Genomic DNA, 15,368 nt, shown 5'->3' on the forward strand with positions numbered 1-15,368 from the left:
TGGTTGCTCCGTTAATTTCAGCATCAACATTTTTTCCGATTTTATTGATCCATATATTTCTTTTGGTCGTTGAATGAAGTTCATCTGCATCAGAGTCACTATTTTGGATGTCATATTGCCAAAAACCTATCGGTGAACGTTAAACTTACTTATCGAGTGAAATCCAAGAAAATTTTGTTGCTTTCACTTGCCAAGGTTCTGTGGAAAACTAAAAGTTCATAGAATTATAATTCATAACCCTTACCCCTATTTTACCCTAATACCAACATCTGTCTTCAATTTAGTTACACCGTTTTTACACCAAAATGAGACAATCTTTGACAATCTTTAATCGTCACACAGCACACCACACCACACTACAACACATGCACGCACACACACACGCACATGCTTTGGATGGTGGCCGGTGAAATGAGGCCTCTGCATTTGACCCATCCTGGCTTGTCCTTCCTCCGGGGGCACAGCCAGGAGCAGTGGGCAGCATTCGTGGACGCGCCCGGGTTTCTTTCTGTTGCCTCCCGTTCGGCGTCACAAACGTGCCGTCAAAGTGCGTGTCATGGTTCCAGTGTGATAGGGAATTAAACAGTAGAGGAGACAACAACTTAAACAAACATCAACACAAAAGTGTACAACTTTGAAAGTAAAAACTTGTAAAAAATAAGAAAAATCATAATAATAATTATAAAAAAAGAAAAGGTTTTGAGCCGTTCAAAAGAATCGGCTCGTTTGTGAACGACCCAGCACTACAGTAGAAGCAGCGTGGAGTATCGCGCGCCCGCAGCATGGCGCATCCGTGCTGCTGGTGGGGGCACCGGCGGCGGGGAGCGGAGACGCTCCTCCGGTTTGCTGTGCTCCCCACCGAGTGATCCCCGCACTCAAAACATTTCCCAGTCCCCCATGCAGGAAAAAAAAACCTCAATAACTTCTGATTTTGGATTCCGAATCAGATATGAAATGATGGAATGATACACAGATATTTCTGTGTATCTACGCTCCAGCGTCCGGAACTCCCGACGCACGTCGCCTGGCTCTGGTAAAGGGGCCAAAATGAGCGGGTCGACCGGGGTGTCCTGTTCACATCAGAGCCGATCGGGGGTGGAGCCGATTAAAACCCGCGTCTATTGCAGGGTCACTTGACCCGTTATTGACCCGAGCTCATCGAGCTCCACTGGTTACCTGTAGCCGCTCGCATCAAGTTCAAGTCTCTTATGCTGGCCTACAGAGTGATTGCTGGGAATGCTCCCGCCTACTTAAATGCTCTTGTAAGAGCACATGTTGCCCCCAGGGTGCTGCGCTCGTCAAATGAGCGTTGCCTGGCTCTGCCGGCCGTACAGCCACGGCAATCCAGGCTATTCTCATTTGTAGTTCCACGTTGGTGGAACGAGCTGCCAAAAATGACCAGAGCAGGGACCTCCCTCTCTGTCTTTAAGAAGCACTTGTCTGCTAAATGACTAAATGTAATGTTATTCAAACCCGGATGCTGGATGTTTGCTGGTGTTACCAGGTTTTTGGTGCAGTGGGAAAGGGTTGTTAGTAAGATACCTGGAGACACCCTGATGTATTATTGCTGGGCCAATAGGTCAAGTATAAATGCAGCTAATTCATTAATAATCTGAAAGTTTAAAATGTACTCACCAGCCGAAAAATACTTTAAAAAAAGATAAAACATAACTAAAGTTTCTGTTGCATATAAAATATCCTCTTTGTTTGTGTTGTGGTGCAGGAATCGTGCTGGTGGCCATCAACCCGTACGAGACGCTCCCCATCTATGGAACCGACATCATCAACGCCTACAGCGGCCAGAACATGGGCGACATGGACCCACATATCTTTGCAGTGGCAGAGGAAGCTTACAAGCAAATGGCCAGGTGTGTGTGTGTGTGTGTGTGTGTGTGTGTGTGTGTGTGTGTGTGTGTGTGTGTGTGTGTGTGTGTGTGTGTGTGTGTGTGTGTGTGTGTGTGTGTGTGTGTGTGTGTGTGTGTGTGTGTGTGTGTGTGTTACCTGAGTAGCTTTACTTTTCCCTGTTGCACGCACCTCCCTCTCTTCTCTGGGTTTGTAGGTCAGAGCCGAGCTCGAAATAGCACCGTGGTGGTCCCTCTCTCTCTCTCTCTCTCTCTCTCTCTCTCTCTCAGCTGTGCGAGTCCATGTCCCATTGAGGTATCAACCAAAATTACCCAATACCAAGTCGTACTGAAACTTCTCCCGCCAAAACGATACCTGCATTCCATCCTTTTTGTTCCCAGATCTAGGAAAACAAAAAAAGGATAATTTGTATGGTTCTGCTCGCAGCCAATCACCGCAGGCGTTCTTCGATTTAATGCGCCGTGTGATTGGCTCACTACCGCGGCAGCGGCTACAGCACTCTGTTCAAGGACAGGTTCACCATTTTTCAAGTCCGTCTTATAACAACATTTGGGTGTCCATATGAACAGTGTAAGAGGTTTTCCTCGCTGTCATCGTTCCTCCTGTACTGGCTATTTGTTTGAAATGACACCGCCCCAAATACTTCATTGTACGGTTATTTAATTCATATTTCAATTATTTGAATACTTTCAAAATGTATTTGTGTAATAATAATCATTTGGAAGGGGAGGAGTGGTGGCATTCTACACAACTGAATGCTTCCATTTACATGATGAGGTATTGGATGAAGTACTCTATTGGTATCAGTATCACTTTAAGGGTACTGGTGTTGCTAATGGTATCGTAATATTTGAAACAATACCCAGCCTCACAGACACTTGCACTTACATTGTATTGCAGTCAACAATCATTTGTCAATGTCTGTCTTTCTTTCTAACCTTATTCCTTAATTTTCTTGGGCTCCCTCAGTCACCATTTATCTCTCTCTCTCTCTCTCTCTCTCTCTCTCTCTCTCTCTCTCTCTCTCTCTCTCTCTCTCTCTCTCTCTCTCTCTCTCTCTCTCTCTCTCTCTCTCTCTCTCTCTCTCTCTCTCTCTCTCTCCAAGTTGTTCTGTCACCATCGTGTTTATTTTCTACGTCCAACTTCCTCTCACCAAGGTTTTTCCACGTTTCTTTGCTTTTTCTGCTTCCCCTCCCCTGACACTGCAGCCCCCTGTGACGGTTCTCAGCAGTCCCTCTCTTATGCCCCCGGTTTACACTCCAGCTGCCCCTCTATTACGTGCAGTTGAGAGGGAGCGCTAAGAGCCACCCGATGAGCCTCCAAACAGTGTTTGTCTCACTGTACTTGTAAGCCTTGGGTCACACACCAGAAGCCACGCCTGTCAGCGTCGCGAATCCGGCACGGCAACGCTTCAGATACGCTGCAGTGGCAGTGCCTCAAAGCGACATGACGCGAGGCTCCTGAATCCCTCTTGTTTTTCCGGGCGCTTAGCCTGAAGTTGAACGTAGATTCCCCATAGAGGTCCATTCAAAAGATGTGTTAAGTGAAAATATTTAATGAGCAAGCCTGGTGTGCGTCAACCACATCTATAAAATGGCTGATGTGCGGCCCTAACGTGGATCACTGACAATATAATGTATTTTCCCCCTCAAACTAATGAAACCTCAGGAATCACAAAAAGAAAACATTATCATTCCAGCAGGAAAACAATTATCTTGCCAAGGAATAGAGTTTATATTTTAACTCATACTTGGGAAGTAGTTTAATAAACTTGCTGCTTGGAGTCACTACGTGTGGGCTCTCGTCAAACTGACGCGTTAAGCAATAGATTTGTGTAGTCGAGAAATCTGTCAATTTTTTCACAAGGTATTAAGCTATTTATGTTTGGTTTTTTTCTTTAAAGTACAGGAATATATCCATTGCATGTTTCTCTTCATTTACCAGTTGAACCACAAATAACTGATAAAAAATGATCAGAAAACACTTCAATTATAGAGACAGCTGAATAAATGCACATATATAGATTGTGGAAATCCCCTGCGTCCTCCTCTGGTTAATGGGACGAACCCAGCGCTGCCGTCCCTGGCTTGTTCCTCCGAACCACGGAGGAGACCTGGCCCCGCCTTCCTCCTGCCAACAGCCACAATACATTTAAAGATTATTACTCTTTCCAGGGATAAAACGTGTGTGTGTGTGTGTGTGTGTGTGTGTGTGTGTGTGTGTGTGTGTGTGTGTGTGTGTGTGTGTGTGTGTGTGTGTGTGTGTGTGTGTGTGTGTGTGTGATTTACCTGTTGCTCGTTGATTGCTCTGACGGACAACAGCCGTACAGCCATCTCTGATCACGAGCCCAATTACCGAGACAGGTAATTGGGCAGGTCTGGCTGCTTAAACCAACCACGCACCACAATATATTAAGTTATTAAAGTATATTGTAATTGTTATCCATTTCAATTAATGTGGCTATTGAGATGTCGGCAGGTGAATTTTTAATGCCTTTGCTGAATACGTTTTTGCCGGACGATCACAACGTTCTGTTAGTCACTACCATTTTAAATGGATACTCCAGCTCTGCATGCTGTGTTAGCTCAGTGGGAGCTCAAAGGGGATAAACTAGCCCTAGCTCTCGTAGAATTAGGGAAATGCACCTTTCTGCATCTCAGGAGCGGAGTTATTTCAGCGATTCATCTTGCGCCTTTTTGACGAGTAAAAACAAGATCTTGGTTTTAAATGCAGCTGCATTCAGAACTACTATTAACTATGACTACTATTTAAATATAAATAAATCCTCCCAATAAACTGGAGTATCCCTTTCAGCGTGGATGGAGTGCGCACTTGATTAGAAGGGAAAGTGGAACTCTAACACCAGAAGTGTTGGTGTCATGGAGCCAAGAGTGAATATTAAGTTAAACGTCGTAGCTCCTCACCACAGACCTCAGTTACCTCCGTCCAAAAGTGGTGTGTTGCTTGTGATGTGCTGTAACCTTGAGCTTGACAGGTCAGCGAGGGAAAGTGACCCAAATTAACCGTCAAAATAATTTGTCACGGCCGTGACCTGCTCACACTTTGGAATAAAGGCTGCACACTAACGTTTAGCTTCCCGCTGGTTGCTGAAACTTAATTATTGTTATGATGAACAATAATTTGTCTTTTATTGGATTATACATATTTATAAAAGAAGAAAAGATGTGGAAAACTAAGGAATAAACCGTTGAATAATGGTCAGTAATGGTACTAATTACAGTTGTCTTCAATTAAATCACCTCATAAAAAAAATGTTTTTCCTCGTTGACCATCGCCCTATTTATTTTTTTCAGCAATAAATCATTGGAACACTTTATTTTATTTTTTTTTCATATGATTTTATAATGAGATTTCTCGTGATGCACTGTTCACTTGCAAACATGTATAATAAGGTATCAAATTCATTATTATTTAACTCATCATAAAGTAATAGTCTAAGGGACGTGAGTAGTTATATCCCATACAGCCTCCAAATAATAATAATAATAATGAGCTGCCACTAATTACTGTATTCACCATTTTCCCATTCAACAAAGGAAATGGGTAGAGACGGGCAAATCGCCGCCCTCCCCCCGCCCGCTTGCTCATTCAATGGCTTGGACGTCAGCATCGTTTACATGCTCCTTCTCCTCACGTCTGCTTCCGCCTCCTCAGGGACGAGAGGAACCAGTCCATCATAGTGAGCGGCGAGTCCGGGGCGGGGAAGACCGTGTCAGCCAAGTACGCCATGAGGTACTTTGCCACCGTGAGCGGCTCGGCCAGCGAGGCCAATGTGGAGGAGAAGGTTCTGGCTTCCAACCCCATCATGGAGGTGAGGATCCGAGGGGGGGGGCAGGGGATGTGGCTCTTTCTAGATCGCTTTAATCCGCTCTCGTTTTGGCTCCTCTCTTCCTCCACTGCTTCCTTCCTCGTTTGAGTATTGGTTCTTTCATAAGATATTTAAACGCAAGTATTTGAGAAACAGTATCTATATTATGACGAAGCTGGCGATACAGTGATCAAACAGTCTATGAAGTTCAGAATATTGCATTAACTTACTGCAGGGTCATTCAACTGCGCTCTGTTGGGGGGCCAGCTTTTCAACGTGTTACCAGTTTTGGGGCCCCGACAAATTCAAAATGCAAGGCTGCAACTGTTGAGAGTGTAGCTACACTTAAAACCAAAGAAAATCTGGGATTAACCTTCCCAAACAGTTATGTTTAATAGCGACTGTAATCTCAGCACCAAAATTAAATGCATGCACACTATTGTAACAACATAATAATATTATCACTGTCTAATATGTAAGTGATAATGTTCATGGAATATCAAAATAACCGAGAGTGTGTGAATCATGCAGGGTCGTAAAATTTTCCTGAGCGCATTTCTCTAATGTTGCCTGAACATAATCCCCCCTACACAATCCATTGATTATGTTTAAAAACAAGAAAAATCAAAAAGTGATGAATACTAACTGGAGGATCTGATCACCACTGGATTAATTCACTGGTTAAATTATTTTTGCCGATTGAGTGCATGCAGGTGCAGCGGAAGGCGTCTTGGGTGAGCGGTGCTGCCATGCAAAAGCCACAGTTGTGACCATGAATCAGCTAAATTGAAGTCGCTCTTCTCGTTATATTTGCCCCAGACAATGATTAGATGTATTGTGATGGGAGTGTTCTCTTGCTTCGTCTCATGCGCTGTCGTCGTCGTTTCGTTCTCTGTCTCTGTCTCATGCGTTTATACACACACACACACACACACACACACACACACACACACACACACACACACACACACACACACACGGTGGTACCTTGCATAAACTGATGCCTTCAAATATACAAATATTGTGTGGACTTTTAATTGCTGTAGCTAAATTTAAGAATATAAAAAATATAACATTTCCTATTTTCATTTTCCAGTTGGTTTAGTTGCTGAGCACCTGTTTGAAATCCAATAAAAAGCAGGAATTATTGGTTATTCTGTCATATATTTATAGGTCATGTATATTTGATAGTGTACATGTATATGTGTGTTTACATTTTGTGTATGCAGCAGAATTACAAACAAAACATTTTAGTGAGCTGTCCGTGGTGATGGCGGTACTCAGCACGGTGTGGAGTGTCTCGGGGGTACGTGACTGCTAAAAGTTTGGGAACCACTGAATTATCACCTCACTTTAATTCCCCATATGTATTTCTGAAATGAATGTAGCTGCAGTAACTTTTTAACCTTCAAATGTATGGACCAGTCTGCATTAACACACCGCCAGATGAATAGATGCACCCAGCTGGAATGCACCCTTAAAGACGACATATAACAATATTTTCATATTACGATAGCCCAAATACCAGACAATATCTCTTATATCTCATGTCACAATATTGATATTGTTTGGATATATTTAATGACCTTCCCCTCATCTACTTGTCCCTGATTTTTCCTCTCTCTTCCTCTCCACTTCTCTGTTGCCCTTCTCTTCCCCTGCTGTTTACTTATTCACCGCCCCTCCACCTCCCCTCTGTGCTCTTTCTGTCCTTCCGCCTTGGGCTGCTCTCTGCTGTGACAACCCAATGCCTTTACGTGTGTGTGTGTGTGTGTGTGTGTGTGTGTGTGTGTGTGCTGCGTGTGTGCGCGCTGCGTGTGCATGTTAGCATTTTCAAGCAGGGTAATCAGGAGGGTGGTCTTCTGGGCCCATATGGTGACCCCGCCCTACACACACACACACACACACACCCACTGATGAAATCACTGTTCACAGTCACTGCTCAACCAGTCAGAGGAGAGCAGGCTGGATGAATAGATGCTTCTCTCTCTTTGCCGTCAGTTCAGTCTGACAACTGGAACTGTGTTTCCTAGTAGGAATGAGCGTTTAGGTTTCTGCTTAGTGGTGCATCAGCTGTTTTGGAAACGCACTGTGTGTGTGTGCGCACGTGTGTGTGAGAGGGAGGGAGGGAGAGAAAATAAACCAGGACAGACTGGAATATCTGTTCAGCTGAAAGCCTCCTTGTCTGCACTGAAACACTTGAGTGGGTTTGTGGTTGTGCTTACACACACACACACACACACACACACACACACACACACACACACACACACACACACACACACACACACACACACAGTTTCATTAACTCTGCTCACTCTGCCTAGCATGTCTGGCTTAGCGTGTGGGTGTGTGTGTGTTTCTGTGTTGGTGCATGGTTGTGTTTGTATGCGGGGTCTGCGTATGGTTAAAGTTAAAGCATCGTATAACTTAGGTGTGTGTTTTTTTTGGGTGGGGCTTCTCACAGGGGACGGGTGTTGGGCAGGATCTCACGATTGGGTTTCAATACAATTGGTTAAGATTAGATTCAACAGCTATTCCATTAATACCTGATATTAATGAAATGGCGCATGGTACTTTTATCAACTTGAACATTTTATTCATAATAATGAGAATTGCTGCCAACCTCTCCATGTATCGTCTGACTTGCATTACAGAATTATGTTACGAACAAATACAGTCTAATACAGATATGAAATATTTGGATTCATTTGTATTTGGTGGTATTTAATGAAAGTGTAAAATGGTTGAATAACAAACAAATTATCTACACAAAACATAAAATCGCCATTTTGGAACCCACATTTTCCTAAGGTCTGGGTTTAAAAATGCTGACCCCTCTCCTTTAATGAAAGAACCCGAGGGTCAAATGTGAACCCATGACCTTTGCGGTTGTGGTCGGAGAAGATTCCCGTCGGTTCGTTTCGGGAAGCCCGCCCCTCCTGTTCCACGCCCGCCGTTCGCCATTTAACACGTTTACTCATTTTTCTCTCCCAGGCCATAGGGAACGCTAAGACGACCCGAAACGACAACAGCAGTCGCTTCGGGAAGTACATCGAGATCGGCTTCGACAGCCGCTACCGCATCATCGGGGCCAACATGAGAACGTATCTGCTCGAGAAATCAAGGGTGGTCTTCCAGGTGAGCGATGTACAGTAACACACACACACACACACACACACACATAATCTGAAGCCTGGTTTGAAGTCGCCGCAGCTATAGTGTCGTCTATTGGTTTTGCGAAATTGTCCCAATTTTTGGAACTCCGCGCCGCGCGCTTCAGGTTGATCCCAGATGCATGCGTCCGAAGAAGCTTGTGCGGAGACGCCCGCGGGTGCAGTCTGTACCATCCACCCCTGCCTGACCACAAAAATAACCTGATGGTGTTGAGTTCCTGGAAGCAGATAGCGCCATCTTTGTCCAGGGATGTGGACTATTTTAATACCCCGGGACGTGTTCGTCATGTTTACACCAGCAATTTGCACAAACTTACGACTTCATGTATAAAAGAAAAAAACACCCTGCGCTGACTATGATAAATATACATTTAAAACGTTGTATTTAAATTTAACTGCTCTATTCTTATTCAGATCCTTCCCTCAGGACTTCTTTGTAACGTTTACAGCAGGTCTTTCAGTTTCCCCTGCTGGTTTGTGCACAGCGCCCCCCCGTCTTTCAGGCGATTGTCGCCACGGCACCGGGTGGCCACCGACCCTCGTGCTCTCTGGCGGTGCGCACGCCATTTTAGTGCCACGCTTGCGGTGACTGTAAACCGAGGCAGTAAAGCTCTCTGTGGGCTGCCAGAAGGCTTCAGTCAGGACAAGCAGCCCGCTGTGTGCAGACAGGCAGTCGTTATTTTGCTCTGGTCTCCCGCTCTTTCCGCTTGTGATTATCAGCCTCCATCTACGTAGCCACCTCTGGGTTGGTGTGCGTTTGCAGCTCGGACTCTCAGCTAGAGGTGAAAGAGGACTTATTGGTGTGTGTGGGTGTGGGTGTGGCAGAACTCGATCTGTGCTCCCCCCGCACTTTATTCGACTGCCCATAAAGAGATGCAGCGTATCACAAAACGAGTTATGGGCAAATTGCAATATAGCGCTTATGGAGTGTTAATACAGCCTTTTTTAAATAGCTACTGGTTAATTGCAGGGTGTCATGCTGAAAGACTGCCAGCAAAGAAACGGGGTTTGAACACTGTTTGCTTTGTCCCTGTGTCCACGAAGAATGAATCTGTTAAATCCAGTGGTTCTCTGGGCAGTCACAAAAATCAGTTTTCAAGTGTCCTCATCTAAGCCTGTGTGCGTGTCAGATCACTCGGCGTGCGTCCTGGTATTTTTGACCTTCGGTGACGGTGGGGTGCTCCTGACCGGGCTGTGAGATGACCCCGAACGGTGGTCAAAGCTGGAATCTTCTGTCATCCCGTTCAGAGTTCAGTCCGCTTTTAGGAGGTGTATTCATGTGACCCCTGAGATCAGATATAAAAAAAATGCTGGTGAGCCGTCGGCCAATCCGGTTGCTCCCTGTGGACATAAGATGAGCCAATCAGAACACTTGACATTAAAGAATGTTCAGCCCAGAAACTGTGGGAGAAACAAGCGGCCGTCACTTTGGCAAAGCACAGGTTTGGTTGTCGTTTGACGATCCATCTGTCACCAAGTGTGGGAAACAGTGGCACTCCTTTTTTTTTCTCTCTCTCTCTCTCTCTCCAGGGTTCCTCTCCTTTCTTTGTTCTTTCTTGTTTTTGTTTTTTTTCTCAACGACTATCTTGCTTCTTATTCATCGCACCACATTTTCATTGTGTGTTCAGCAGGTGTGTTTATCCATTAGTGGAGCAGCTTGCTCGGTATATAGATACAGTAAGAAGATAAGAAGATATTTTATTGTCTGTTCACACACGCACATACACACACACGCATGCACACACTCAGTGGTTGGTTGTTAACATGGTTTTGGTGAACTGCACATTTTAAGAGCTCTGCTGAGGAATGAGGAAGAGGTGACTTCTTTTGCACCTCATTTCCTCTCTGTGCGTTTGTGTGTGTGTGTGTGTGTGTGTGTGTGTGTGTGTGTGTGTGTGTGTGTGTGTGTGTGTGTGTGTGTGTGTGTGTGTGTGTGTGTGTGTGTGTGTGTGTGTGTGTGTGTGTGTGTGTGTGTGTGTGCGCGCGCGCGCCTGTGCACGCAGTGGAATTGTGTGTGGGCGTCGTTCAATTTAGGACATAAGTAAGAGAAGACTTAATTCTTTGAGACCTGGGCTTTTTATTTCATGGCCTCTTTTTAGGCTACATTTATGTTTCCTACGTGTTCAGGTTGGACTTGTTAGTTCGATTAGATCAGCGTCCTGAAAGGGCCGACCACCTGTCGTGTGGGCCAACTGTCCGTAGCGGGGATCCATCATGTATCAAGTAAACAGTTTTGAAGCTGGTTTCCAAGTCGCTGGCAGCGTTGTGACAAGGTGCTTCTTCCTTCTCTCTTCCAGGCGGAGCAGGAGAGGAACTACCATATCTTCTATCAGCTTTGCGCCTCATATCAGTTGCCCGAGCTGAAGAATCTGCGGCTTGGTAGGTTTTTCACGTCGTCCATGTGCAGACGCATAAAACATACAGGCTGTTCAAGTGGGCGTTTGCTCCATGTCAATGTTCCTCACAAGTACAGGGTACTTCAATTATAAACCCAAACAAAACTCGTCCAGAAATTGATTCCTCTGAACAAAAAAATAAAATATATATATATTTTTGTTTTGTTTTTGTTTTGTTTTTTTTTCCCGAAAATTGCTTGCACCAAGAAACAAAACAGTATCGCCCCTTCCAATTTCATTTCCGATTTTACTTTCACAATAATAAAATAAAACAAAATAAGTACCTATTAAAAGAACATAAATAAAAGAAGCCATTTCAAGCAACTAGAAAAGTATAATGAAAATATTGATGCAATAAAGATGCTTTTCCTGTTATTCCCTCACCCATCTGACTACTGCTGTTTTAAAAATGTATGGGCTATTTTCCATTTTTATTTTTTATTTTATTTTTACTTGACTTTTTATTCTATTTTATTTCATTATTATGCATGCACCAAACCTCACCAGAACAAATTCCTAGTATATGTAAATGTACCTGACGGAATGAACTGATTCTGACTAAACTGATTCTGATATATTAATATTGTGTAAACCTTTTAGAAGTTTCCCGTTGAGGAAGAGGAGAGACACCCTAAAATTTAGGGTTAATGTCCTTAAGCTAAAAGAAATAAACAAACAAAAAAAATTACATTTTTAACAGTTTTGTAGCTAAGAACCAAAGGGGTGAAGAGAAAATCACCCACAGCGTCTCCTTTTCCTCGTTTGGTGTGTGTCGGAGGACAACATGGCGTCCTTGCTTTGTCCCTGGTAGCTGCAGAAAGCGTTAGAAGCTCAGGCTGAAAGGGCAGCACAGTAAGGAGGCTTCTGTCAGCGTGGGTTTCAGAGGGCGCTGCCTCATACGCCGTCATGAGCTTTAACCAGGAAATGCACCAGAATGCTCCCACTGTGGACACGCACCTGCTCATCCTGCTCCCCGTCCAACACACACACACACACACACACACACACACACACACACACACACCCTCTCCTGGCACTGTCACTTAAAGCCACTCAGTTGGCATTCATCCCTTCTTTTCTTAATCTCTCTCTTACTCACGTGCGGGCTCACATTCTGTCTTTCTGATTTAGCCTCTGTCTCTCTATCCTGATCTCGCTCGCCCTCCATCTCTCTCACTCTCTCTTGCCCCGTTTTTTTTCTGGGTACATGAAAACAGCCACTGTCATCTTCTTCTTCTTATTCTTCTTCTTCTTCTTCCTCCACGACTGACTAAATGGAGGGGTTGTCCCTATGTTGCCGGGGCCTCTTGCTGCCAGGCAACACATTATGCTTAAAGTTATTGTGAAGTGTGTCCAGAGGAGCTGGACGTGGGGTACGAAGGGTCATATTTGTATTCCATAACACTGTGGGTGTTATTATCTTACACCTTAAATGATTACTGTTGTTATTATTATTACTATTATTATTACTCTTATTATTATTGTTATTACTATTGCCCTTATTATTATTACAATGACATTATGAGCATTATTGTCACTATTATACTGCTGTCTTACCAGTCTGTAGATGCACTGTAGATATGTTTCACTCCCAGTAATCTGTAGACTTAATTTAGGATTTGTCAATGTAAAACACACATCTAACCATGCGCTGTTTTGACAGTTAAACATAAATCCTTTTTTCACTGATGAGGAATCAATTCCTTTTCTGAAGTTCAGAGTGAATCAGGCTTAAATCCGTACACTTACGGACAGGTACAGTACCTGCTTTTTCAACCATGCAAAATTGGAACTCGCTGGTATCTGTGCAGCTGCTGTCAGGCAGGTAGAGCCAGTTTTACATATTATAGTTCTAGTTCAAGTATCATTAAAACGTTTGTATGTCTAGTTTTGTACTGTTCATGGAGTAAGTCAACACAATAATTTCCTTAGCGAAACGGTACTCTGTATATTCATGTATTTATTTGATTTTGTCATTTTAAATATAAATTAATCCGTTCAACCTTTTCACGCCTGTCTTCCTGCAGATAATGCAGATTACTTCCTCTACACAAGTCATGGAGGGAACTCCGTCATCGAGGGAGTGGACGACACCAAGGAGTTCAATACAACCCGCCATGCTTTCACTTTGCTCGGTAATAATAATAATAATCACATAAAAAACACCTGCGCATGAAGAACTTACAAGTTCGCATAGAAATGGAGGAGTGTGGTGGTCTGATGCAGGGTTGGCTATACTGTATTTGGGCCCCGGTTCAAAGTTATGGTGGACGTGGGGAAATTCTCCATATACTATTTGCAAAATGATGGACACGCGGCATTCCTCTACGTGGATCTGTGCCCTCCTTTATAATCACTGAACCGATGATTATTGATCCTGCTGCACCAATATTCCTTGTGGGGCGCAAAGGGCTTTTTGGCTGCATCGTGTGACCACAGACCTGATCAAAGCTTTTTTGATAATTCGCACCAAAATTCGGTCCGGTGAACTTTGACCCATGCAGATTCATGGTATGGACTTGGTGAAACTTCATTTTAGCTGTCACATCGTCCAATTTGATATCATTCTTCTCTTGGCCAGAATATCGTTTTTTCTCCCACAAATTAGATATGGCATGGTTTGCAATGCATTGAGTCATGAGGCTGGAACAGATAATATAATCAGATTTTCTTAATTAAATTCTGTTTTACTTGCTTATGGTCGGCGAGATTTCTAACCAGCTATAAAGCTTTGGAACCAGTACCGCCAGTACTGTCATAGAAGATGGAAGGAAATGGGGTGAAATAAAATGAAAGGTATACTGAGTGTAGATAATGATGCGAGTGATATCAATATGAAATTTGTTGTTTGTCGTGGTGTGTCCTTCTGATGGATCCATCTCTTACATTGCATCTTGAGGGGGGAAAAGAGAGGGAGAAAAAATAGTTTGTATATCCTTAGTGTGTGTGTGTGTGTGTGTGTGTGTGTGTGTGTGCGTGTGCGCGCGCACATGCGCACACGTGTTCTTTGCAGGTGTCAATGAATCCTATCAGATGGGGTTATTCCAGGTCCTGGCTGCTATCCTCCATCTGGGCAACGTGGAAATCAACGAGAGGGATTCAGACAGCAGCACCATCGCTGTGAGGACAACACTGACTCGCATTTACTATCAAAGGGACACTGGGGATGATTTACTTTCCTTGCAAGTTAAAATTGTTGAGAATTTGGTTGTGTAAGGCTGTAAATGTTATCATGAGGAGTAGGTTCGGCTCACTGGGCTGCCAGGAATGGTGCAGGAAAAAAACAACACATTTATTTTATTTAGTTGCTTCGGCTTAAAGAACGTAAGTCAATGAAGGTTCTCATTGCAAGAAATAATGTTTTTAAAGGTCAATTTAAATTGTATTACAAAGAACAAGAAATCTTTTAAAATGTAGCTCAAAGCTATATGCAGTAATAATCGTTTTTTGGGGCATATGTGGTTTTTTTTTTTGTTGTTTTTTTTTTCTTTATCTCACCAATGAGGCATGTAAAATATGTGACCCTTATTTCGACAATCACTTTACAACACTGATGTCGTCGGAATTCAATTGCTGCATTGATTCGTGGTGTGTTTCAAACAAATGTGTCGGAGCCTGAAAGCACAAACATTTTCGAGGGCTTTCTGCCTCTCTTTGCTGCAGCCAAGCAACAGCCACCTTACGGCCTTCTGCGAGCTGGTGGGCGTGACCTACCAGGACATGTCCCACTGGCTGTGCCACAGGAAGCTGAAGACGGCCACCGAGACCTACATCAAGACAATTCCCCGTCTGCAGGCCGTCAACGCCCGGGACGCGCTCGCCAAACACATCTACGCCAAACTTTTCAACTGGATAGTGGAGCACGTCAACAAGGCTCTGGTCACCAACATCAAACAGCGCTCCTTCATCGGCGTCCTTGACATTTATGGGTAGGGTGTGTGTGTGTGTGCGTGCGTGTGCGTGCGCGTGCGCCCGCGTTTTATATGTCTACGCTATTTACCTATTCACAATCATTTGTCAATCGTGAAACGACACCATGAAATAGGCTTTATCTATTGTCTTAACAATTGAAGCACAAAGTATTTCTGTGAACAGTGTCAGTCA

At 43.9% G+C, this 15,368-nt stretch overlaps 1 protein-coding gene across 1 annotated transcript in view; it reads left to right on the top strand.

The window, feature by feature from the left end:
* The window catches only part of myo5aa (myosin VAa), a gene marked incomplete at its 5' end in the record, with an annotated part of 66,424 nt that overhangs the window by 17,959 nt on the left and 33,097 nt on the right, over nt 1-15,368 (top strand). The window contains 7 exons of the mRNA XM_079998142.1: nt 1,724-1,868; nt 5,539-5,695; nt 8,690-8,833; nt 11,166-11,247; nt 13,292-13,399; nt 14,278-14,384; nt 14,928-15,193. Of these exons, the coding sequence (XP_079854268.1) occupies nt 1,724-1,868; nt 5,539-5,695; nt 8,690-8,833; nt 11,166-11,247; nt 13,292-13,399; nt 14,278-14,384; nt 14,928-15,193 (1,009 nt within the window). The remainder of the gene's footprint in view (nt 1-1,723; nt 1,869-5,538; nt 5,696-8,689; nt 8,834-11,165; nt 11,248-13,291; nt 13,400-14,277; nt 14,385-14,927; nt 15,194-15,368) is intronic.

The sequence above is a fragment of the Zeus faber genome (assembly GCF_960531495.2).
Source record: "Zeus faber genome assembly, chromosome: 3".
NCBI classification, from domain to species: Eukaryota; Metazoa; Chordata; class Actinopteri; order Zeiformes; family Zeidae; genus Zeus; species Zeus faber.